The 23,067-nt window shown below is 36.2% G+C and overlaps 1 protein-coding gene and 1 long non-coding RNA gene across 5 annotated transcripts in view; one reads left to right on the top strand and one right to left on the bottom strand.

The window, feature by feature from the left end:
• Nucleotides 1–23,067, bottom strand: part of MIB1 (MIB E3 ubiquitin protein ligase 1) — a 77,771-nt gene that overhangs the window by 28,156 nt on the left and 26,548 nt on the right. For all 3 annotated transcript variants that reach the window (XM_005490714.4, XM_005490715.4, XM_014269625.3), the window contains exons 10-12: nucleotides 21,977–22,084; nucleotides 18,136–18,333; nucleotides 15,592–15,743 (exon numbers count right to left, since the gene is read on the bottom strand). In XM_005490714.4, the coding sequence (XP_005490771.1) occupies nucleotides 15,592–15,743; nucleotides 18,136–18,333; nucleotides 21,977–22,084 (458 nt within the window). The remainder of the gene's footprint in view (nucleotides 1–15,591; nucleotides 15,744–18,135; nucleotides 18,334–21,976; nucleotides 22,085–23,067) is intronic.
• On the top strand, nucleotides 5,192–12,833 carry LOC113459729 (uncharacterized). Of its 2 annotated transcripts, XR_012582166.1 has the most exons (4): nucleotides 5,259–5,680; nucleotides 5,787–5,978; nucleotides 7,378–7,624; nucleotides 11,760–12,833. It is a non-coding gene; the product is annotated as an uncharacterized LOC113459729 (long non-coding RNA). The 2 variants fall into 2 exon arrangements; XR_003381250.2 differs by lacking the exon at nucleotides 11,760–12,833 and having other exon boundaries at nucleotides 5,192–5,680; nucleotides 7,378–11,258.

The following is a 23,067-nucleotide window of genomic DNA, read 5'->3' as shown; positions in this document are numbered from 1 at the left end:
AAGCAATATGACTATGAGCAATGAGGAAAAGGTGGAGCAACAATAACCTAACAAAACAAACAAACAAAAAAGACCAACAAGAAATTTTTCTTAAAATTGCAACTACAAAATTGCAAAAACTTGAGGAACACTGTGGAAGGGCATCAACACTAATTACAGCCAGCAGGTCTCCAAAGTAGCTCTAGTCACCAAACAAGAAACTGTCCTAACCAACTCAATGATATTTTATATCCTTTTTTTTCAGTAAGGAAATAAGAAAATTGCCAATTCTACAGATAAACAAAATTTGAAGTCCATTGTCACACTTTATCAGATTTCTCAATATGTAAATGTACTTCAGAAATACTACTGACATTTCTTTAATACACCTCATCTTAGAAACAAAAATAAGAAACCAACTGACTCAGCATTTTGTGTGCTGTGAAGAAAAATCACTCATCTTAATATGTGAATGCTATCCTTACCAGATCCTCTTTCAAATCTTTAGTTTGCTGTCTTACACCAGAAAAATTTTTATCTGAAGTTTGACTGAAAAATACTTGGAGATATCTTGCTTTCAGAGAAATGAGATGTCTGCTACACTTCTGAATGCTTTTAAGATACATTGGTCTTACTGGAAAAGCAGAAGGACCACCAAAATAAATAGCATCTGCATGGAATAGATTTTTATCTTACTGTTCACAGCAAATCACTGAAGGGTCAGGAACCACTACTCAGTTGTTTCTTTTTATTCAGAAAAAGACTATATCTCTCTTTCAGACCATGCTATATTATGGGACAGCAGGCTAGAAGGACTGTTTCCTGCACCTTAAAATTCTGCAAGATATTAATATGCTACAATGATAAATTCAGCTCAGTGGCTGCATCTTCCTCCTCATTAGATGAGAGGTAGTTTCTTTCAATTTTTACAGGATTTTCTAGAGCTCCTGCCAAAATTTTGACAGCTAAGTGGCTACCATTCAGAGCAGCACTCACTGGAACAGGCATGCATCATAAAAAGTCAAATTAGAGAATTCATGTTGCCAATTACACATAATTCATGATTCACTCTCCCTCATGAAGTATTACAGAAGAAGCTGGGTTGTATTGCTCTGTTTTGAAGACAACAAGATAGATGTGAAAACTGGCTTTTATCTTGTATACATTGAACAAACCACAGACTGCTTTCACTGTAGTTGTACTGCAAAGATCAAGAAATAATCTATTAGTAACCCTGATCATGAAAACACCTGAAGAAAACTTTTCAAACTATAATCTTCAGTGTATTCAACTGTAACAGATTATATGGCTGGCTGAGGAGCTGCAAAGACTACTGATGAAATGCTTAAAACTCTTAATTGAAACACTGAACTTATACCATCACTATGCTATTTGTACATTATTACTAAAGCGTCATCAATAAAAACATTTGCAATAGGCAAGCTTTGGTATTTATTGGTCTGCAGTATTTTCAGCTTAGTGGGAAGCTCATAAAAAGATTTTGGGCCTTTTTTACCTGGATGCCCATTTGCAACTTCTGAACATTTCTAATGGAACTAGAAGATAAAAACTCCAGTGAGAATTGTTGAGGGAGTTAACTGCAAAGCTTTAATAGGGATAAGCAAACTATTGCTTCTTCTCTAGGCGCTAAACACGTGCTCAGTCAAAAAGGACACAGAAAGCTCATGTGTGCATAAGGGGCTGAGACAGAGGTATCTGCTGCTCTCCCAGGTGCAGCTGTTGGAGGTACACTGCCTTGTACTGCCCAATTCATCCCCATAAAATGACAGCCCAGACTCCAATAGTTACAAGTGATTTGGTCAAAGGAACATCCACTAACATGGTGCTACATTTAATTTGAGATGCAGAAGAGTTACAGCAAATGCTGCTGTTGCATGCATCTTTATTTGATCTTGCCCCATTAAGTAGTACTTTTTTTTTTTTCTGTTTCAGGTTTTTAGAGAGTCTGGAACCACAGCTTAACATATATAGGACCACAGAATCACTTGGATTAGAAGAGACCTTACAGATCATCTCATTCCAGCCCTTGCCATGGAAATTCAGCAATATGAACTGTGTATTTGCAATATAAGATATGGCACAGATCTGAACAATACACTAATTAACTTTCAGCCACACAGAGCACTTGTTTCAACACCAGTTACCAACATTAGACATACACAAAAATTTATTCTTATGATGAAAAGTTAGCATATGGTGTATCATTCATTATCAACCTACATATAAAATGTTGGGTTTTATGCAGCACTTTGCTCACAGAGTTTTTGCAGATGCTCATCAGTACTATCTGAGAATGTAACATACAATAACATCTATTTGGAAAATCTACAAGATAAAAGTACTTGTAAACAAGATGAGGGCAACACTTCATTGTAAAAAAAAATTCCAGATTTAGTAGTCTTAACTGCAAAAACATCCTTGCACCCTGTTTTAAAACAACATGAACAAAAACTAGAGAAGATTCTCTGCCAACAACTGCAATTTGACTGCAGAATGAGGCAAATGAAGAAGGTTGAAGGCTTGTGGGATTGTGGTAGGGTGGATTTGTTTGTTTAGCCTTTCAGAGTTTGTTTGTTAAGGTTTTATAGAAACAAATACTTAGGCAGAAAAAATTAGAAAGGCTACTCCACAAAGCACATTTAACTTAAATTGCTACAATCCCACTTTTTTCCCTGCACTTCAGTTCCTGCATTATGTTGGCCGTACAGACACATCATTTTCTAGCAACTGAAACAACCTGCCAGACTCCTGATTTGGCAAGTTTGCTTTCAGACAGATCAATGAGATAATCCAACCTACCCTGCAACTTCATGATCACTAGAAGCAATAGCAGTAAGGGAATGACAAAGCCAGAGCTGCAGGGAGGGCACACCGCCCTTTCCAGAAGCAAAGTCTTAGATCAGCATAAACTTATCAGCAATCCTATCACCAGAGGTTGTAATGATTCACTGCACTTTCTATTACAGGTTTTTCTACTTTCATGCCATTCTCCTCCCTCAACTCAGGTTTTCACCGTCTCAGTATGACATGGTTTCATAATGTCTTTTACAGTAATCCTAACTTGAAGTATTCTCCACATACACATGCACCACCTCCACATACTCCTCTCCAGACTCCTAACCCTGGCTCAGCTGAACCCATTCACCTGTCTCCTGTTAGAGCCTCAAATAGTTGAAGGAACAATTCAGATTTAAAGATAGCTTCCATGGCAAAGTTTTCTTTCAAGACTGAGTAGTCTGACATTTTACAACATAACTGAAGAAAAAACACATTTTACTAAATCCCTTTCTTGTCCTGTTGACTACCACTTCCGCTCAAAAAAAGCTCCCACAAAAAGGGGTCCCCAACACAGCATCTGAAAGGTCATCCCTTTCTGCTAGATTATTTCTCATCTGGAATAGTACTCCAAGCCTGCTCACTGTGAAGCCAAAGAAACATTTGTACCAACATAGTGCAAGAAGTAACACAGGAGCAGGACAGCACTATTTTTGGCAACCATAAGATCGTAAGTGCACGTCAGCACACAACTCCAAGCCAAATCAGCTCCCTGATCTGATTCACAGCATACTCTCACTGTGCAGTACAGAGAACCACTGGAAGGATGAAGAAGGAAGTTTCTGTCTCTCAGGAACAAGCAACAGGAAGAGATTATTACCTTAGACTGGTACTACTGAGCACACTGTACCTTGAATTGAGAGTTGCAGATAGAATTCCTATCTGACCAATGGTCTAGTTAGTAAAAGTTTAAGAAGGCAGGCTGTTTCCTTCTTTTTGCTTCTCAGATATTCAAGCATCTCTTGCTTTTGAAAAATCAGTTTCAATATACATATAAACAAAGAAACAATGAGGTATATACATTTACATGGAATTCACAAGAATGTATTGCACAACACTTTGTCTTCAGCGTATAATTATGCAAACAAAGAGAAAAGCAAAAATGTGACTTCAACCAGAAAGCAACAGAAGTTACAGGGTAAGCAGTGACCAAGCACAGGACAAAATTAACACAAAAAGCAGCACCAAGGGAAGTATAAATCCAATATGCTGGCCTGCTCAGGACTTCGCAATTCACTCTCTACCCTACCATACTGAACTTTGCAACTACTAATTACATCAATATTAATTAAATGGTATCTTAATTTAATAAGTTTGTTTCATTTTAGATTGACATATTTTCACCTTTTTCATCCTTCTTGCTCCCAAGCAAAGATTTTGTCTGCAAAATACGAAGTCTTGAAGTATTTGGGTTCCCAACTGTTGTATTTAAATGCTAAATTTCAGTTATTCATTTAAAAAAAAAAAATTGCATATACTCCCCATGAATATGAAAATCTCTCTTCATATTTTGAATGTGCAGTTATTAGTCTTGCCATGAGCCAATTTTGTAAACATGAAAGATTAATGCAATGAGCTGTTCCCTTGATTTCTTCTTTTTTTCTATTCTTCTAAAATGATTCAGTTTTTTTAAAGAACAGCAGCACCTAATTTATACATGCATTTATTTTCTTTAGATGCAATTCTATGGATAAGCATTAGGAACAAAATACTATGGCATTATTAAACGTAATGGTATGGAATGATATGAATTTACTAATTAAACTTTTTAAAAATAATTTCTAACTTGATTTGAATATGGAAATGCAGGGCTACAAATGGGCACTGACTTCTTATTTATAAAATAACTGTATGATTTGCAATTGAAAACTTGGACTGAGGCTGCTCAGACCTTGGGTTAATTGCCACGTTAGTCCCGGCATTTTTCAGTGATCAAGAAACCAGGTTACACAACCTGCCATGGCAGCGCAGGATATTTATTGTTCTATATCTGCGTGAAGTCCCTGCCTTGTTACTAGCAGGGCTGCCTTTTTTTTTCCCTCTCCCACTCCTCCCCCCCCTCCCGCCCCAAACGTTTCTAAGTATAGTGACAACCTCATCAGGGTTTACTAGTAGCAGCGCAAGCTCAGTGAAAACCTGGGAAATCTAACTGGAAACATGAGAGAGAGCTTTATTTGGCAGTGCTAAAAAAACCTGGGGACAAATGGCTAAGCGGCGGTGGAAGTGCAGGCTGCACAATCAATAGGCAGAGAGCCGGATAGAGGCTCCCTTCGCTGCCGGATCGACAATCGACAGCTGAGAGACTATTTTTTGCAATGGTTGACTAAATATGGTCAGGGAAGAGAGAGGCACAAGAGAGCCTGTTTGCCTGGGAGTGCATGTTTCAAATGCTTAGCTGCCTATAAAGCCGTAACAGTTTTGCTCGTGCCCTCTAAGTGGGAAATACGGTTGGTGACTTCTGTAGTGTGTGTGCGGGAGCCCTGACCTCGCGAGCAGACTTGACCTCTGAAGATGGAAAGTAGCTTCAACATAGACCTGCCTACAGTTAAGCCTGGAAACATAACCTCAAGCAAGAAAAGATGCAGTGCAATATCTAAGGAACTAGAAGAAACCAATATTTGCCGGGGGAGGGGGGAGACGATCGCTATTTTTTTTGTGCCTTTTTCTAATTTTTTTTTTTTGGAAGGAACTCCAACTTTTGGGGGCTTGGTTTTGGTCTTTTGTTGGGTTTTTATTTTTCTTTTTGCCTGTGATTATCTTCATCTGACAGTGGGCTAAGTTCACCTTCCCTTGGCTTCCTAGCATCTATCCTTGGAGTCTTAACTCTCAGTCCAGCAGACATAAGGTATAATTTCTATACAACATCATCCATATTTTAGCATTCAAAAGAAAGGAAGAAGGTGCCAATTAGGCACTCATATTCATGCCTTTTTTTTTTTTTTTCTTTTAAGTTTTATCTATTTAAGGTGGTGAGGTACTGTATGCACCGACATTCGCCCCCCCTTGCCTCCCCCTCCCATGTAACGAAGAGCTGATTCAGCGAATAGAGTGAGAGCACTCAGGATGAGATGGCTGCTGCTGATGTGTCTCTAGGTCATTACCTCTCTTCCAACTGCAAATGCTGCATGATACTAAGCTTACAGGTAACAGAACATCAGGAGACCTGCATTATTCTGCACGTTTAAAGGATGCCTATGACTTTCTGCATGTATATCTTATTTACTAGACTGTTTTTTAAATTGTTGTATTAATCCCTCTACTCTGGGAACAGCTTAATTTTGAGTGTGCTAAAGTACCAAGCATTTGTAGTGTAAAGAGCAGGTTGAAAGAAAACAACTGCTAATCCAAATTTCATAGCAAAAAAAAAAAGAAAAAAAAAGGAAGAAACCAAAAAAAAACAAATCCCAACTTGCTTAGTAGGTAGAATTCTTTTTAAAGAAGATAAACTAGTAAATTGCAATGCCATTAATTGGTTGTTCATTTCAGTGAGATATATTCTTATCTTCCTATGCACAACTAAAAATGTACAAACTTGAAAAAGACAACCTAATAAACAGCGTGGTAGTGCAATGCTGAGTTCTCAAATAGGTCTCGGCAAAATTTTCAAGGTGCTTTATGTCAGATGTACATGAAAACAGCCTACTTAAAAACTAGGATGTGACTGCTGTGATTCTAATGCTGCATTGCTGATTCTCCTTGTACTACTGTGCTAGCTACTGCTACACTCTGATTTGCTCTCTATCAGCTGCACTAGGTTTTTGTCATGAGCTGCAGAAATTCATACTTCCTCTGCCCTCAGCTTTCCTTACAACTATTACAGTTACTAATTGTTCAGCTTATTTCAAATTCACCTTATAATGCTATACAGACAAAGCTTACTCATTACTGTAACCCAAACCAACTCCCGAAATACAGATTAAGCAACCATTAGCTATATCTGACAGTCCTTCAGAAGTCAAAGCTGTACTGCACATCAAATATTTAACCAGTGCTCCAAACCAAGTCGCACAAAATCTTACAAAACAGGGTTAAACTTGGGCTTTGTTTCTATGAGACTTTTTTGTTTGGTTTGGATTAATTTTTTAGTTAATTATTTTAGCTGTCATAAATATTTCAAGGGTGGACAAGACTTTGACTGAAGCAGGTGAGTGCCAGCTTTAAAAAACAAGAAAAGCTGCTTGCAGAAGTGTTGAATAGGTATTAGTTTTCACATGTGACCTTCGGCCTAACAATCCAAATCCTGTCACAGCAGTTAGAGGTTGTTTTCTTAATTCAATGTCATCATCTTTAGGATAAGCAGGATCACTGGTGACATGTGCTTTTTTGTTTGGGTTGGGCTTTTTGTGGGTTTTTTTGTTTGTTTTGCTTTATTTTTTGTTTTGTTTTGTTTTTTAAATCACTCTGAAATACAGTGTAAATAAGGATAAAGCTGCAAAGAGTTTGCAGAATAATGGATGGGATACAAAAAGCATAGAAGTGGGATTTGGGGTAAAAAAATAAGTTTATAACTGCTATTTTATATCAGCCTATGCTTCCCTTCAGGACACCAGATGCAAACTGTACCCCAGCATGAAAATTTGCTAAAAGACCTGGGAGGAAGCTGAAGTTTTTACAGTGGACTACAACTACGAATTCTAAGAAAAGACAGTGCAAACCTATCAGCGATTCAACTCTCTACTTAAACACGGTCACTTAGAAGAGAAGAGGCTGCAAAAATATGGAAAAGCACTTCTAACATCAGTGCCATCCCAAAATAATGAACTATGCCCAGCTTTAAGACACTGTGCAGGTAAATTGCATTGCAAAGTTCAGTTAGCATAGTAAGTTTATTTTCTACCATCAGTTTATCAGAACTGTTGTCCTTTCAAAGAACTGTTAGCCAGTTTTACCTAAGGACAGCAAGAAAACGCAGCAAAATACTTTTTAGGTTCATCTGACAGGCAGTCAAGCAACTCTGTGTGTACCTGCTCAGAGCACATACTTCTTTATGTACCCATATGAACATACAATGCTATGGAATGTAAAGAAGTATGTATTTTTGGCAGGCAAGGAACGACCAGTAAGAGGAAACTAAACAGCTGCTGGAAGAAACAGGTTCAAACTCTTGTTTGAATGACATTCATGTGACAAATTGGCTTGCTAAGGGTCAGCTGGTATTGCCAAAATAACTCATACTTGTTAGTAACAAATCACAAAACATTAAATTAAGTGACTATAAAAGTGGATAGGAAGAATTGTTAACAGCTGATAAACAGAATATTAGTTGCAAACAGAATTCAAAGCAGGGCTGGAAATGAAACTTTGAAATGCACCAATTAAGACTGCAGCATAGCTGCAAAATTCATCATTACCAGTACTCCTCACTTCATAGATCTTAAACTAAACTTAAAAGCCTAGTTATCAAAATGCATGTCATAAAAACAAGCCACTGTTACAGCAATCACAGCCTGTTCTGTGTACTTCAGATGGTAGTATTTAAATTTACATCTACCATAGAACATTAAATCCACAGGTTGCAACTGAGACAAGTATTAACAGCTAAGAAATTACAGCGTAATCTACAAAAAATGACAGCCAAAATAATTGAGTATAACTTCTGCAATTTAATAAGACTTAAGTTAACATTTTCTCCAAATCAGCACTTATTATGCTCACTGAGCTCTTCGGTACAAAGTGCAGTGTCAGGTTTATGCACAGAAAGTGACAATACAGAGATTTCTAGGCCAGAGTTGCTAGTCAGCGGATTAAAGCTATTGACAGATTCCTAAATGAAAACACAAATGACAACTACAGCCTAAAAGGTAAGGTATCTTAAATACTCTTTTTAAATTAGCTGAATTTATTTTAAATCCAAATTTAAGAAAATTTGCCATAAAAAAAATTTTAAGAACTACATGAGAAATAGTTCCACAATAGTTTCAAGTTCTAAAAGTGATATTAATTAAAATACACTGATGCATACCATCCCTAGGTAAAGATACCCAACATCAAATCCAGGAACAAGGGGAAAATGCGAGGAAAGAACTCCCCACTCATCAATTCAGCCATTTCTATTCACGACAGCAGCCTTCTAAAAGCAGTTATTAAATAGGATATGTCCATGATAAATATGCACATTTGGCCCAGATTAAAGATTCTAACTGTAGCCCTTTGCTTACTAAAATGTCTGTGAGGAAAAAACCTCCAAGCAAAACAAACAAGAAAAATAAACAAAGGCAACACACAATTTTTAGATGGAGAACTAATTTTTAAATACATAATTCTCAAACAGCTAACAATATCCGAGCCTGATATTTTTAACACCTGAGACTACATATTAATATATATATATGCAAGCAGAAATATTACCTTACCTGCTTAAGAAAGCAAAGTTTCAATACTTTTTTAAAATCTCTTTCTCTTACGAGCAGATATTTTGACACGAAGGCTACAGTATCTTAACATCTAAATTAAAACCTGGTTTATAGTGGGAAACAAATCAAATTGCAGTAGCTTTTCTGAATAAAACAAGGCCACTAAACTCAGTCATGCTCACAGAAGCAGTTTGGTATAACCAGCAGTTTCACTGAGGGGTTAATTGCTAAGCATTTTCCTCTTTTCCTGATGAGTTCCTGCGCTCAGCACCAATTGATTTAGCTTCTATAAAACGGGACAGATTTTTTTAACAGCTTTAATTTATCCAAGAGGCTTTTGGTAACAATTTATTATACTGTGTTCTCCCTTGCATAACATTGCAATGTTATTCTGACACAAAATGACAGTTCAGAGTGATACAAAAGTTAAAATTATATGTTGACATTGCTTCCTGCTAGTTCACGTTAGCATATCTCTAAGAATACATACCCAGTCACTCTAAAATGTCACATCCATCACTTAGATCAGCTGTTCAATTTTAACCGAGCACACGTTGAACTTTGGGCATCTGCTGACACAGTTGTAACTCAAACATTTCAACTGTGTGAGTGACAGGGATAACAGATGCTGACATTATCAAATGCTACACGGCTTTTTTTCCACAGCCGTTTTTTGTCCCGATATGGCCAGTACATGAAACTGTATTGCCATCCAAAAGCGCACTTGAGCAGCTGTATCTGTAAAACAGTTCCTCTATAACTGGTAAAAATAGAAACTCATTTTATAGCCATCTTGATGCTTAAGTCCAAGTGACACACCTGCTACATTTCTATTAGGATACATAGTGTTGGGGAATATATTTACATAGATCTTCTCACCATCACCAGACTATGCAACAAACACACATCGACTATCCTTGACATACTCATTACTAGAGAATGGTTTGAACTAAGGTTGTCCCCTAATTTCCACTGCAGTCAAAGCTCAGAAAGAATTCAGTATAATATAAAAAAAAAAGCTATGTGAGCTCACACAATTTTGTATTAAGGACCTTAGTTGAGAAGAAATGCAACCCCAGATAAATCTTTTTAAGCTGTCTTTTTCTGGCATTTAACATTTTTATATATGTTATCAAGGTAAAAAAATTAAATTTATCCTGCTATATTATATAATCATTCCTAAAAAGTTAATACTAACCAGAGATATAGCAATGGAATTGAAAGCACTTGGCATTTATATTTGTGCTAACCAACTACAGCATAAAAGCAGCTGCAAAAGGGAACCTGCCAGAAAATGAATGAGGAGAAGGGGGGGAGGAGGGTGACAAGGAAACTGAAACGTTCTTCCCCAGTAAAATTTAACATAAAGAAGTAAGGGAGCTCTATCTATTTCTGACAGAAACTTTAGGACTACAGTTTCTAACCTATTCTAAAATCTGACTACACTAGACAGGACAAAGTTTGAACTGTAACTATGATTTGATTTAAGACTCATCCAAATATCCTCAAGGAAATACACAAGGACAGAACAAATCTGTACGGGCCTTTCTGGTGTACAGCTTTTAATTATACCATCTCCAAATTAGGAAAGAGTTAAAAATTTGCATTGACAAGAGATAAATTGTGTAACACAGAAGAAAGCCGCGTGTTCTTTGTGCACTGCTCATGTGCTTTAAAATGTGTTAGTGAATTATAAGCTCCCTGCACTCCAATGCTTTGCTAAAGCTGGTAAAATGGAACCAAATCACCTCTTCAATGGATTTGGTCCCCTTCAACCAGCTGTAGCTATGCATTGATCACTACAGGATTTCTGATGTTGTTAAAACTGGACATGAAACCTGCTCAGGGCAATTATGTAGTCCTCTCTTCAGTCCAGCTGAACTTCTAGGCAGTCTGAGGATGGAAGGTAACCAGGAGTGTAGCAAATTCTGTATTCCAAAATTTCAAGTTTGTATTTGTAAATAAATAGCTACTGGTGTTTAACATTTTGTCCATATGCAGTAAAAAACATCTCTTATAATATTTATAAAGAAGATAGGTAAGCAGTGAAATAAACACTTCCTAATGATTTATTGTCTCTTGTATTCTTCCTCAAGTCTGGCGCCCTTTCTAGCAGAACTTACCAAAAAAAGCCCAAAACCCAGAAAGAAACAATCATGAACAGTATTGGCAGGGCAGGTTTACTTTCTGGGCATTCCTCTCCCCATTTTTATGTTGTACAAGGAAGGAAACTCCCCAGGGCAGGAAATGTATTTGCCATTTTGTATCTGTCGGGCACATTATTTACTACTTAAAGATAATAAATTTGTTACTGACCTCAACAACTACAGGCTAATCTGCCACCTACTAACAGGTCTGCTCATGAAGATTATACTCTTCCTCCAAACCAACTTGAACAAAAGTATTCTTCCAAAGCATTTTCTAACATAATACTTTAATAAGAGGTTTTAAAAACAGACTCTCTTTGCACTTAGAGCTTAACCTACATTTACTGTCAGGAACTGCAAATACAAAAGCAAAAAACCACTTTGACTGGTTTAGAAAATAATTGTACCACTCTCATTTCCTCAGAACCTGTCTCTCTGAGACCTCCATGACAACATGGCCCGTGCGTCCTGCAGACACTTCCTGAAGACACTCATTAACACTACGTAGAAGTGAGAAACCCCACCTCTCAATTAAATTGCTACAGTTAGAAATCTCACTGCCAACCCGTTCAAACCATCTGCAAATCTAAAAAAAAAAATTGAGATCTCCTAAATAATAAGAAAACCATGGGGAAAAGTTACAATTCTATTTTAAACCACAATCTCCTGCTTGCCAGTTTAGGAACATAAAGATGACATACTTCTTGCTATTGGAGAGCAATACCTAAGATCTGTATCTTACTCCAGGACTTTAATTTTTTGATTTAAAGTCCAGCAGAATTTATTGCCCTGAAGAACTAATCATGCACGTGTGTGAAGTCAGGTCAGCTCCAAGAGCAGCCTCTATTTAAGATGCTAACTGCAGAGTGAATAAAGCTCTCTTCACAAGATACAATGCAAATCCAAAACTAACTGGGGCAACGGATATAAAATACGCCTACACTTCACAGTCATGTCTTCAGCTCAAAATCTGAAGTCACAGGTATGCGAATAGATCAAACATAAGCAAGAGATGATAACGTGGCAAAAATAACCAATCTGTACAGTATTTTCAAATTTTACTCTCCTTTTTTCTGTCTGAAAAAAAATCTCATTAACGCTGAAGAGGCAAAGTCTGCCAAGCTTTGAGGCTCACAGTACTTTGAAAAAAGTCCAAAATAAATGCACTTTTAATATGACTGACTCAGTTAAAAATCACGAACAAGAAACCATGTATTAAATAAAAGTTTAACTTTCCCATACTTAATTTAAAATTTCTTTTTAGCTCTATCTCCCATGCACAAGTTTAAAGTTACCTACAGCATTAACTAACATTCCTTCTACATTTCAATATTATATATCAGCACAAAAACTGAGAGTTCTTTCTGTACCAATTCACAAGGTACAAAGAGAAGCAAAACATGAAAAGGAGAAATATTCTTCTAAGAATAGGATGCTCTCTGAAACACACTGTACCTTGACTTGTGGAAAACACAGCCAAACTGCCATGAAAGCTAAAGTGCTGAGAAAATGTCAGCAGTATTTGACATAAATCGCTATCTTTCTTATATTATTTATCCAATATTCAAACATTTAAAATAGAATGTATTTGTTTTCATATGAAAAATTAAAAACTTTGGCATGTTCTTCTCAGCATAATGTGTAGGTTTTATCTTGGGACATTTATCTCCCTATTATTTATAAAGGTCAGAACTCAAGAAACAAGAAATTTTGTTCTGAAAATTAAATTGGTTCCAAATATCTATTTGACATCAACCAGAAAAAATACTACAGAAATCCACCTCCATTTATTGTGATACTCATGCACTTAACACATGCATTTATTTTATTATCCTCAACAAGGACAGTGCATGTGAACTTCATTAGTTCTTGCATACACAGCACATTTTTAATTTTTAGAATTATAGCTATGCACACAAATGCCTACACATTTATATATATATTTGAATGCATGTTTAACTTTTATAAAATAATACAGAAATTACATAATATATCTATATATTTGAATATAAGGAGAATTTAATGCATTGTATTAATATAAGGCACCACATCCTGAAGCCACAAAAATTTCAGTTTAGGTGGAGCAGGGAAGCTTGGATGAGGAAAGATAGGTCTTAAAGTAAGGTTTCAAGCAGAACCTATTACATATTGTCTGTGACCCACAGTAGTAACAAACTAAAGATGAGGGGGTTATTTTTAACAGTGTTTTAAATAGCTTGTGCTTACTGCATTTAACAGATCAGTAATAGCCGTAGCTCTGTATCAGATTAGAAAAACAAAGTGGTAAAAACAAAAACTTTGGTTTCATTCAGAAACAGGCAAGTGGCAGAACTACAAAATCAGCAATGAAACAAAGGAGCATCACTGAAGTCTTGAGGAATATAAAACTCAACTCCTAGATGAATGAAAATATTGTGACAACTTTTGGCCAGGGGGAGAAATCAAAATAGATTTATTTTGGTTTCATTTTCAATTTTTTTTTTCCCAGGCTGATGGGTAAAATATCTAATGCTGTGAGCATTAGATATTTTACATTAAACTACTCTTTCCGTGATGGGAGACAAAATTCTTTTTCCGCATGCTTGAGCAGTGTTCAGATGGAACTGCAAGCAAGAAAGAATATTAAATATCTGTTTTAGATACTAGTGAAACCCCTTGTATGGAGGGAACCCACACAGCATTCAAATCACTAATACTGGAAACATTTTCCAATACTTCCAATGAAAACTTTTGTAAAGGAGGAAGGATTCTGGTTAAAATTGCACTATACTTCACATTCTACCAACCATCAAACTGATCCAGTCTGAACTACAACTTGGATCCCTCCATTAAAGGAATGGTCTGTCACTTTTAAAATATTCACCCACAGAAAAATCTCCAGCACATGCCTATGAAAAACATTTTTTCCCCCATACACTTTCCCTACATCTCATCTTGAGATTATGGTCACACAAACCAACTACCACAAGAGCTGAGGAAAAGCACTGCAGGAAAAAAAATAAATATACCCCACCAGGGTAACTGAGACAGGAAACAGTGCTCCGGGCTAATGCTGTTATATAAGTAGGAAGAATTCACTTTAGAGGAAGAAGTTACCAAATTACCAAATGAGACTTGGAAGAATTGTCTTTTGAATGCCAAAAATAAGCTCCCTTCACTTGGTCCTTGACATGTTCTCATAAAGAACTTTTATGAGTACTGTAGAAAATGGTAAATATTTATTCGTCCTATCAACACTTCCAGCCACTACTTTTACCTCATGAAATGATTCCTATCCACAAACATAGATAATTAATTATGTTTACTTTTTAACCATCAATCTTGATAGCTGTGTTCTAAGAGACTAACCTAGATTTTAATCCCATATATTAATAATGGGTGGAATTTATACAAATTTACAGCATTATTTCTCCAACTCCTCTCAACTGAAAAGCCAAATTTCGTAAGGAAACATGCACATTTCTTCTTTTGTGTAAACTATACTAAATACTCCACCCGAGGATAAAGTATTATTGAAGTCTTGTTGGCATGACAGCTTTGAAAAATACTATTTATTCACAGTGTAATAAGGAACCAGCAACACAACTTCTTTAAAGTTATATCTATGAAGGATTTTTCAAGAGCTACCTTAACTGAAAATTGAATATAGACATATAGAATATAGTAAGCATAAAACAAACTCTGCTTTAAAATGATTTTTTTTCAGTTGAGCTGCTATATAAAAGCTGAAACACAAAATTCCTTCTAGATATACTTCTATGAAAATATAATTACCTGTTTCAAATACTGACAAATATAATCTAATGCAATAATCCTGAGTGTTTTAGAAGTGTATGGTTGACTTAATAATTATCCACAAGTAAGTATTTCTAAAAACCTCAAATTCCTTTATCAATTCCAATACTCGAGAAGGGAAACAGCAGTATTTACTGTTTTTATCCTCTATCACGATTTCATCTTCAAGATCTTACTAACTTATTTATCAAAACTTTTATTGGCAAAATTTTATAGTCATGACAGGAGATTTCTAAGAAATTCGGAGCTATCTGGATACAGGCATTAAACTGAGCAGACTCCTAGCTTCCTCCTAGCAAGGTCTTCCAAACATTAGAAAGATAGCTAAGCAACATCAACATTTAAGAAATACACCTACATGCAGATATAAGGACCTTCTGAAAGAATACCATAGTTCTACCCTCACCTGTACTTGTTTTCCTTTTACATACAATAAAAAATAATTAAAAAGAAATCTGTACCTAGGATTTCCTCTTAGTGCAGCATGATGAAGAGCATTAAACCCATTGTTGTTGGTGATAGTAACATCTGCTCCAGCTTCTAAGAGTACAGCAAGGATATCATCACGCTTTTTACTTATTGCATCATGAAGTGGAGTGTCTCCCTCAGAATCCTAAAACCAGAAACAGTTTATGTCAATTTTTGCATGCATCCACATTAAGAAGATGCTAAAATATCACTAGGAAAACTGACTGCATAAACACAAAACAGCTCTTCCAGACCTGAGTGCTGCTATATTGCACAGTTCAGAGCAAGCTGCCTCTCATCTTGCTCCAGTTTTGCAAATGCTTCAGTGGGAAGCCCCACCCTGAGCTCCACCATTGTACAGACACATTACTGCCAGAACCATGCTTTGCACCCCATAGTGCTGAAAATACTGGGGAAGATAATGACTTCTCTATGCTGCTCATCCAGATGGAGTTGGATGCCCAAATTACAATTTATAAATAACAGGACAGCAACAAAAACTAATGTGACAGAGGGAAGACTAGACAGGCAAAAGGAGGCATGGAATTTTGAGTAATAAATGCTAAGTTTAGCCAGCAATTAACCATGTAGAAGACAATACCAAAATGACAGTGTGAAATTAAAGCATAGGCAAATCAAAATAAAATGCAGTCCAGGTACTAAAAGTAGGCATTTCTGTTGTTTTAACTGAAGCATATAACTTTCCATGAAGCAAAAGCCAATGTCATAATGCAATATTAAGCTTTTAACTTGTTATGGCAAGATTGTATTACACAAGGCACATGATAATACTTGACAGCACAACTGAACAAGCAAAGAATTTATACTTGTAGTTTAATGCTTTATTTTTCAAGTATCCCAAATAAGGAAAAAATACTTGTTACTCCTAGAAGCATTTTGTACATTACTTATTCAAGGACACAAATGGCTGGATTGAAGAGAAATGCCCTAGACTAACAGCGAGAAAACACATCCATTTAAGCTTACTTCCAGCTACACAGGCAAATCTGCAGATTGATGCTTCCAGTAAAATTGTTGCACCATGTAAGTCAGGAAGTCTCTTGCCACCAACACTGACTCAACTGCAAGCTAACACAGAAACTGAACATTTTAGCAATTCACTAGTACAAAAACAGATCTCTACAGTGAGAATCAAAACCTGCCAAACAAAAAGTGCCAGAATATGGCACTTGAACCAGTGTGAACCGATTTGCCAGAACCAAATTACATAGCTTTTACTTGGTTTAAATGCTCACATTTAATTAATATGTTTACAGAGTGAGTGGCCACAGTAGTAGAGTGCTGGCCAGTTAAATGCCACTTTCATGCCTCAGACTCACTCCCCTGTGTTTTCATTGACAAAATCAATCACCTACTCACATTTGCACATCGCAGTTCCTCAGCACACATGCTGAATCTGAAAGTTCATTTTTTTCAATAGCCAATTATATTTTCCAGATGCAGCATCCTTGCACCATTCCACTGACTTTTTCAACTGAAACAAAATTCTGTAATTTAGACTTGGGTAAATCCACTCTGGCTACCCATAGTTCCTATGTGAGTTACAATCACCCTTCACTGGTCTCAGCACATGAAACTCCTTATTATACCTACTGTTCAACAAATACTAAACAGGATCTGAATGGAGAGAACAGCTCAATCTCACCAAGATCAAGACAGTACCTTAAGAGTCACATAGAAGGAAATAAATAAACAATCACTATGCTCATTAATTTCAAAAAACTTTTTGCTCATCTTCTTTTATGTGGATATATAGCCCCAAAAAAATCTGACTTTTGACACGGCAAAGCAAGGAGGCAATGTCTTGTTACTGCATATCTTGATTTGCCCAGGCCACTACAGCTTTTTCTGATGCCAATCTCTTCAAACTTACCCATTCTCATTTGTTTTACTAATGCAGTTCATGCAGCTGCATTCAGCAGTGGGATACCTGCTTATCTGATAGCACATTTCCATTCTACTGCTAAACAGGACATTGCACTTATGCTACTGCTTCCATCACCTTCATTACAGATGAAATTCTCTATGAAATTATGGTACTTCAGATCCTACACGAGTGCTTTCTAGATAAAAAGCTGAATATTCGAAAAAAAAAGTTCTATCAATGATAAGTCTATTTTGGGGAAAAAATTAAAGGTTTCTTTTAACAAAACTTTCCACAGTCTTATCAGCCTGCTAAACTGTAGTTTGCAGAAGGAGCATAAAGTTGTGGGTTTGATACAGGAGTAATTAATCAGGAAGGAAAGTTAGCAATCAGAAATAACTACAGACTGTGAAAATAGCAATTAGCATCAACTATAGAATAAACCAGGTGTCAATCTAGCTGTCAAGAAAACAAACAGACTGAACAGCATTTTTGTTACAGTTGATCACATGGTGGGGTAAAGGTTGAGACAGAAAACTTTACCATCTCTGTTCCTTTCAATGCCATTTACCATAATTTTTCTATCACCTACATGCAGCGAATCACACAATTCAGTAGCTGAAAAGTGACTCTCCATTAAAATTTACTTTACCTGGAGACTGGGGTGGCAGCCAAAGTCCAGTAAAGTCTTGACAACTTGCAGGTGACCTTTGTTGACAGCAATATGGAGTGGAGTCTGCCTGCGCTTGTTGCGAGCATTGAGATCTGCGCTGCCGCGGTGCAAAACCTCAATCACAGCACCCTCGTCACCAAAGGCTGCATGATGGACAGCCCTGTCTCCATCCTTGTCCTGAAGTGGAAACAATTTGATGTAATAAGAAAAATGAGACTTCCATGACACCATTAAAATAACCAATTAAATAATTGCTCAAACTGCAGCAATAGAGGATGAAGAATCACTTCATATGTAAATACATATGCTCTAAAACATGTGATAATCCACAGCATATATAGCTATTGCCCTGAATCTCTGTGTGGTTTGTTCATCAAACTCAAGTGGGTTTCATTTGGGTTCCTACTACAAAACAATCACTGTCAAGAAAATATCCAAAACAAAAGAACCAAAAACCCCACAGATTAAATCCAATGCCCAAACAGTATTACACTTAATATCCCAGGGTAGTTCCTCCTGTAATCTGGGAAGTGTTACGGATTCCAAACCATAGTGCAAGACACGAGTATTTTCTTGTTCATGTAATTAGGTTAGTATTTATTAGGATTTATTATGTGTCTTGGTTTTCACTTAAAAAAAACTTTTTCCAAAGGAAATTTGTGACTGATGCTGACATTAACTAGAAGTTCTGATTCTGTGTTGATGATTCAAAGTGTTAAAACTCTGATTCAGTTTGTTTCAGTTTCACACAAATTGAGAATCAAAATGTGAAAGTCAAATTTGTCAGTTTGGGCAATTTTAACATTCATAGAAGTTGACTGTACAACATGAAACATTTTAAAATATCAATCAAGTGATTTCAGCATTAATGACAGAATAGAAAAGATAGAAGTAAAATGGAAGTTTACATGATTAAAAAACCTCCATAAGCTAGTTTCTAGCTAGGTATTTCTGCACAGTTTAATGTAACCATGCATTCGTAGGATTCAATTTTGAAAACAGAGAAACACTGAAAATTGTACAATAAAATCATGACTGATCAACGGCTCACTGCCTCTCCTGAGCGAGCTCAGGTTTCTCATCAATTTGCTTCTTCAGCAACATCTTTCTAAGTACTTTTTATTATATATTGCACATTTCTAAAACATTGTAAACCTATGCAAAAATTAGTAGCTCTTAGCACAAACTCTATTTGCACAATGAGACTAGTTACAGCATTTACAATGGTGGAAGAAGACTTATCACCTAATTATCAAATGTATCTTTTTGAAAACATGGATATGGCTTTCAAGATAGGGCACTACATAGCAGCTTCAACAGCTTTTTGAAAAGATACTTTGTTTCCTACCAAGTCAACTCACACTATCAAAATGCCATCTCAGATTGCAGGATTACTTCTCAGGCTCATCTAACAAGAACCAACAGTCCAAAAAAGCCAAAGTTTGCCCATTTGGAAGGGAAAAGGATCAGAAAGGGGACCTTCTCTATATTTTTCATCTGGTTATAAGGATCATTATGAGGCAATCTTTATCAAGAGTGTGCCAGTAGTCCTAAACTGCTACAAGACTTGTATTTACAGAGCACTTGGTTTCACAGAGGCATGGTAATTTGTCTCTTCATGTTTGCAGTCTGAAAAGTACACCAAGATATTTATGGATGAAACCCCGTATAATTATTGACTGTTTTAGTTTTACCATATTTCAATCCTGAGACACAACCGCCTGATTTTATTAAGTCTTAATGTACAGAACTCCTACTTTAATAAGCAGAGGTCCAGTATCATGTGGGCCTTTTTTTAGCTCAGCATCAAAACGAATCATCTCAGAAACTAAATCCTACCCAACAGCAATAATTCATCTAGAAAAAGCCAGCAGCTAATAAACCATCTGTCCTAAAGACTTACGTTTACATTTAGGTATAAATCTAAATATTAAAAGCACTACATTTCTATACATGCCAACAGTATAATATAATACTCTCCATATAATAACTGACAACCATTAATGCCTTCAGCCTAGAAGGTTACATATTCTTAATATGCAATATCTACATTGGGTTTTTGAGCTACACCAATAACCAACTGTTCTCTGACTAAACAGAGGCCACTTGTAGTCTACATTAAGACATCAGAGAAAAACAGAGGAGAAAACAATGAGGATATTCCCAGAAAATGTAATCATGAATGGATATACTCTGAAGTAATGACTATAAGTGTAAAAATATCCAACTTAGCTACAAAGCAAGGAAAGTAAGGATTTATCCATTGCTTCCATATCTCAGACCACAACAGTGAAGTAAATGGACGACATTTTTGCTCTCTGCTTAATGGGACGGCTCTGCTGACCTTTGCATTTTGTAAACAATTATGTTTATAAACACTATATATACGTATAAAATATTGATAAAACAGCTTACATTTTTAAAGTTTGAAAGACGTAACTACAAATCTAATAGTATTATGAATATTATTACTATTATAATAACCAAGGCAATTATATAATCAAGTGGGAAAACCATCCTCACTTCAGCAACACAGTTATGTGAAGATGGCTTTAAAAGTCAAGTAAAATCCCTGACAATTTTTTTATGCTAGTGTAATGGTGTTTCAATAGCCTGAGCAAACATGAAACTCTTCACAATTCTAGTGGTAGTCGATTACCAAGTGGATTGTCTTCAAACTGTTTAAGTAGTGCTTCTACCTATCTCTTTAACGCTTCTAACCATCCCTTCAGTCCACCACTTGATTAACATGGCAGCTCTGAACACCAGAGTACAGACAAAAAGCAGCTTAGCCTAATTTTACCAGTATTTGCTTTATATTGCAGTGAAAGCACTACTTCTATCATGAAGTTACTTCACAGAAATCAGACCACAGCAAGTATGTATTGCATCAATTTAAGCCAGCATGAAAGCTTTATAAATTAATGGTGTGTCTGTAAAAATAAAATAATTTTAATTCCAAGAATTACATTGTCTCATTAATGTCTTAATATAATGCTAGATGCTCAAGCATGTGAAGTTATTTTTCTGTTATGCAAACAACAACTGGGTGCACAATTAATTTCTCAGCATCCCACTAGTCTTCAGTTTTTATTATTAACAAATCAAATTTGACAGATCCTTCTTGTGCTTTTTGCCTTGTGCAAAACAAGAAATGGTTGCAATATCAGAGTGCATTCTGTGCAAATAATTGAGTAAAAATCAATTCAAAATGCAAATATCAGAGAATGCCGATAGATAATTGTCACGAACAATTATTCTAAAAAACCTAAACAAGAGGTTTAAACTTAAACTTCCATTTTTAGTGAGGTTTAAAAAAAAGGCACTGAAAAACTGGTCATAGAGATGGCAGTTTATACCCAAAGATACTGCTATTACCTTCTGCTTAAACTTATTTTAGTTAAGAATTGAAAGATTTCTCCTAACTGAACTTTGTATATATAAGAAGCATGGCAAGCATCGGAAGTTGGAGATGCAGCATCTATAAACATATTTTTCCCCTCAATGCCACAGGCAGAGTTCCCATTGTATTCTACTGTTGAAATGAAACCAAAAGAAAGAAAGAAGGGCATGCTGGCTTACATAGCTCTATCATGTTAGTTGTTGTATTTCATTTAATAAGAAGTGGTAAGGAATTAGATATTGACCCTTCATAATACTGTTAGTAGGAGTCTCATTTAGTAGGAGTAGGAGTCACAATAACAGTTATAAAAGCAGATTTTCACTCTGGCATTTAAAAAGAAGGCAAGTTGAGTACAATTGTTATGCATGTAACAAAGTTTAAGGACACACAAAGCGTATTTTGAAATGTTTAGGTTACCTCTGCTTCTACATCCACGTTCTGTTTCAGAAGCAACTTCAAAATGTCGACATGGCCGTTCTGGCTTGCAGCTTGCATAGCTGTGTGTCCAGCACATTGCCCATTCACCTGGAATGCCAACACTTGCAGTGAGTTTCAAGACACACACACACACCCCTGCGAGGCTGTTCAGCAGTAGAAAACTCAAAGCAACAGCATACATAACAGAATCAAATGAACAATTTTAAGATGCCTTCTTAGCATATATAGATCACCTAGAGCTTCTCTATTTCATTTCTATATTAGCTAGATTGAAGGAAAGAAGAAGAAATGGATTTATAACAAACATTAATGATGCTCGAATTAAAAACATTCATCTTTGGGTAAGTCCTGTAAAGGGAAGATTTTTGAGAACAAGTCTTAGATGCATACTTGCCCTCTGCTCTATGGTACAACTTCCTTGCCAAATTTATGGCAACAACAGGAGAGAGTCTGAACAAAAAGCCATGTTTTGTCAAATCTTAAGTTAAAAATCAGTGCTCAGAACCGAAGTTCAGACTCTTATCTCCAAGCATTACTACTATTGTAGTGAGGAGGACTGTAACTTTAAAATATGTTCTATAAATGGAATACTATAATTACTAAGCATTTTATTTGAGACTTTTCAGTATTAGACAAGTTGGTAAAAGAAATCTGGCAGAGAACAGATTTGATGATCTACCTTGTGAGTTTTAACAAAACAAAACAAAACAAACTCACAACAGCAAAAATATCTTGAAAAATCTACCCTCCTTCCTTCTATGCCCCTTAAAAAAAAGAATTTGAATATCCTTCAGTAATTGTGAATGTTTGGTTCTCTGCAGCAACCCTGGCAGTCAGAGGCTGAAAAGTATCTTAATTTACAGCAGACAAAAGACTACAAAATCTGTCCAGCAAGAAAGTATGTACAGCTCTGTGTTCACACAGCCCACACACATTTCACAGGACAACAAATGAGAGAAGAGATACTGGAACTAGCTGTATTATTTCTAAGAAGACACACTACCTACTGGCAAGGAGTATTCAGAACAGCTGCCCTTCCTTTAGTACTAGAGGCCCCCCAAAAGAGATAT

This window comes from Zonotrichia albicollis, chromosome 1, assembly GCF_047830755.1.
Source record: "Zonotrichia albicollis isolate bZonAlb1 chromosome 1, bZonAlb1.hap1, whole genome shotgun sequence".
In the NCBI taxonomy this organism is placed as follows: Eukaryota; Metazoa; Chordata; class Aves; order Passeriformes; family Passerellidae; genus Zonotrichia; species Zonotrichia albicollis.
The sequence above is the reverse complement of the archived record's forward strand: the minus strand, read 5'-3'. Positions and strand labels throughout refer to the sequence as shown.